Below are 2,500 nucleotides of genomic sequence, written 5' to 3'. Positions count from 1 at the left end.
CAGAGCAGTGGCATCAGGTGAGACAGAGCCTGGCATCAGGTGAGACAGAGCATACGCCCTCTCAGAGCCTGGCATCAGGTGAGACAGAGCAGTGGTATCAGCTCCCGCGTGGAATAATGTGTTTCCTGACTGGCGATGGGGTGTATTATCAGTATGTAAAGGTTAGGTGAAGTAGGAAGTAACATTAGGAATCCCTGATCAATGTGATTGGTTTGTCTGGAATAAAGAGTTCCTGAATCACTATTGTGAACAAGAGAGTCAAAGTGGCATGTTAACTAAGTCAGCCCTTTCTTATGAACAAGAGAGTCAAAGTGGCATGTTACTTTATATTACTCATATTACTGTATGTGTGAGATTATAGGAGATTAGGAATCATATTACTGTATGTGTGAGATTATAGGAGATTAGGAATCATATAACTGTATGTGTGAGATTCTAGATTAGGAATCATATTACTGTATGTGTGAGATTATAGGAGATCAGACAGGAATCATATTACTGTATGTGTGAGATAATAGGAGATTAGGAATCATATTACTGTATGTGTGAGATTATAGGAGATTAGGAATCATATTACTGTATGTGTGAGATTCTAGGAGATTAGGAATCATATTGCTGTATGTGCGAGATTATAGGAGATTAGGAATCATATTGCTGTATGTGTGAGATTCTAGGAGATTAGGAATCATATAACTGTATGTGTGAGATTATAGGAGATTAGGAATCATATTACTGTATGTGTGAGATTATAGGAGATCAGACAGGAATCATATTACTGCACAAATGTACAGTACTGTTTGTACTGTATTTACAACATTATATTTCACTTGTTTGCATTGATGTTTCCTTGAATGCCTTACACTAAATAAGCTTGGGATAGTTAATCATGTGTGTGTTTTTGTGTATGTGTGTGTACTGTGTGTGTGTGTGTGTGTGTGTGTGTGTGTGTGTGTGTGTGTGTGTGTGTGTGTGTGTGTGTGTGTGACTGTCCACAGAGATGAGATCTTCTGTCAGATCTGCAAGCAGGTGACGAACAATAAGAATGAGCTGAGCCGTAAGAGAGGCTGGATCCTCATGGCTATTTGTCTGGGCATCTTCCCACCTACCGACCTCTTTATGAGAGTAAGACAAACCCACATACACACACACACACACACACACACACACACACACACACAACACACAACAAACCCATACACACATGCACCATTTGAATTACTCTTTCAAATCATCAGCAACACAATGATGGGCTTTATATAAAACACTGCCGTCTTTGTGTTTCCATTTTTACAGTTCATTGCTTGAACACTATAGACACATGCTTAGACCATGCTTGCTGCTTTGCACTTTAGTTCCAATTCTGCAACACACTTGCTCCTTTCTGCAACACACTTGCTCCTGCACGAGGCTATGCACAGAAAAATAGATCAGATGATATTAGAGCAATTTTGGTGCATCATGGGATAAATCATGGCTTGACAATCAAGGGGAAGCTGGGCAGAGAGTCCACCACATCTAAGCCAGTTTTACAGTAGTGTACTTTTGGTCTGACAGCGTTCGCAATCTGCGGTGTGTCCATGGTGCTGATACCGCTATGTTCGTAAATGTACGTACATCTGGCCCTCAGTCTTCGGTGAACCTCAAAGTAGAATTTCTGCAGTATTTAGGTGAAATGTTTTTACAAATACAAAAGTATTAACAAAATATTAAACATTCTCATAGAAATTTAAAAAATGTAGCAAGAAACTACGGAGCCCGTGAGGTGACATGAAAAAAAAAAAAGGAAGGTAAAAAAAAATAAAAATACTGAGAAAAGGTATGTACTTGGGACAAACACTGACTAGGTTTGCGAGATCTTGAGTTTGTTTTCTCGAGTTTCTTTTGCGAGATCTTGACTTTCTTTTGCAAGATATTGAGTTTGTTTTGCGAGATCTCGAGTTTCTTTTGCGAGATCTTGACTTTCTTTTGCGAGATCTCGAGTTTCTTTTGTGAGATATTGACTTTCTTTTGCGAGATAGTGACTTTCTTTTGCGAGATCTCGAGTTTCTTTTGCGAGATCTTGACTTTCTTTTGCGAGTCTCGCAAATCCATCAATGCATATGAGAACCACTAGAAATGTTCCGGAGAGCTTTAGCCACAGGAATTACGTTGCCGTTCCTTATTTTGGCATCTGCGTTGGTCTGAGGTTGCGTTCCACACTGACAAGCCAACCTAGTCAGGGTGCGATTTGTGAAAAAAGCCGAGGGGGGGGGGGGGGGGCGAGGGTGTCATCGCTCCTACACATCACTCCATCCTAAACCTCGATTTCAATAATCAATTTGATTTTAGAGGCTTGTTTAGCTGTATTCTCCAGTGCAGTGAACAAGCCGCTGCATTCTGCAGCGAGTCAAGACCAGAAGTTAACGTTACCACACACGCACAGTGATAGTCTTTTGATTTTAGACAGGGCCGGTCCTACGTTATTCTGTGCCAGGGAGCAAGACGCCCACGACCGCAACAG

The 2,500-nt window shown here is 41.0% G+C and overlaps 1 protein-coding gene across 6 annotated transcripts in view; it reads left to right on the top strand.

The window, feature by feature from the left end:
• The window catches only part of myo7bb (myosin VIIBb), a 55,962-nt gene that overhangs the window by 24,916 nt on the left and 28,546 nt on the right, over positions 1-2,500 (top strand). For all 6 annotated transcript variants that reach the window (XM_042096479.1, XM_042096478.1, XM_042096482.1 and 3 more), the window contains one exon: positions 996-1,122. In XM_042096479.1, coding sequence (XP_041952413.1) covers positions 996-1,122 — 127 coding nt within the window. The remainder of the gene's footprint in view (positions 1-995; positions 1,123-2,500) is intronic.

This window comes from Alosa sapidissima, chromosome 6, assembly GCF_018492685.1.
Source record: "Alosa sapidissima isolate fAloSap1 chromosome 6, fAloSap1.pri, whole genome shotgun sequence".
Classification (NCBI taxonomy): domain Eukaryota; kingdom Metazoa; phylum Chordata; class Actinopteri; order Clupeiformes; family Clupeidae; genus Alosa; species Alosa sapidissima.
This window is presented reverse-complemented; position numbering and strand designations above follow the sequence as displayed.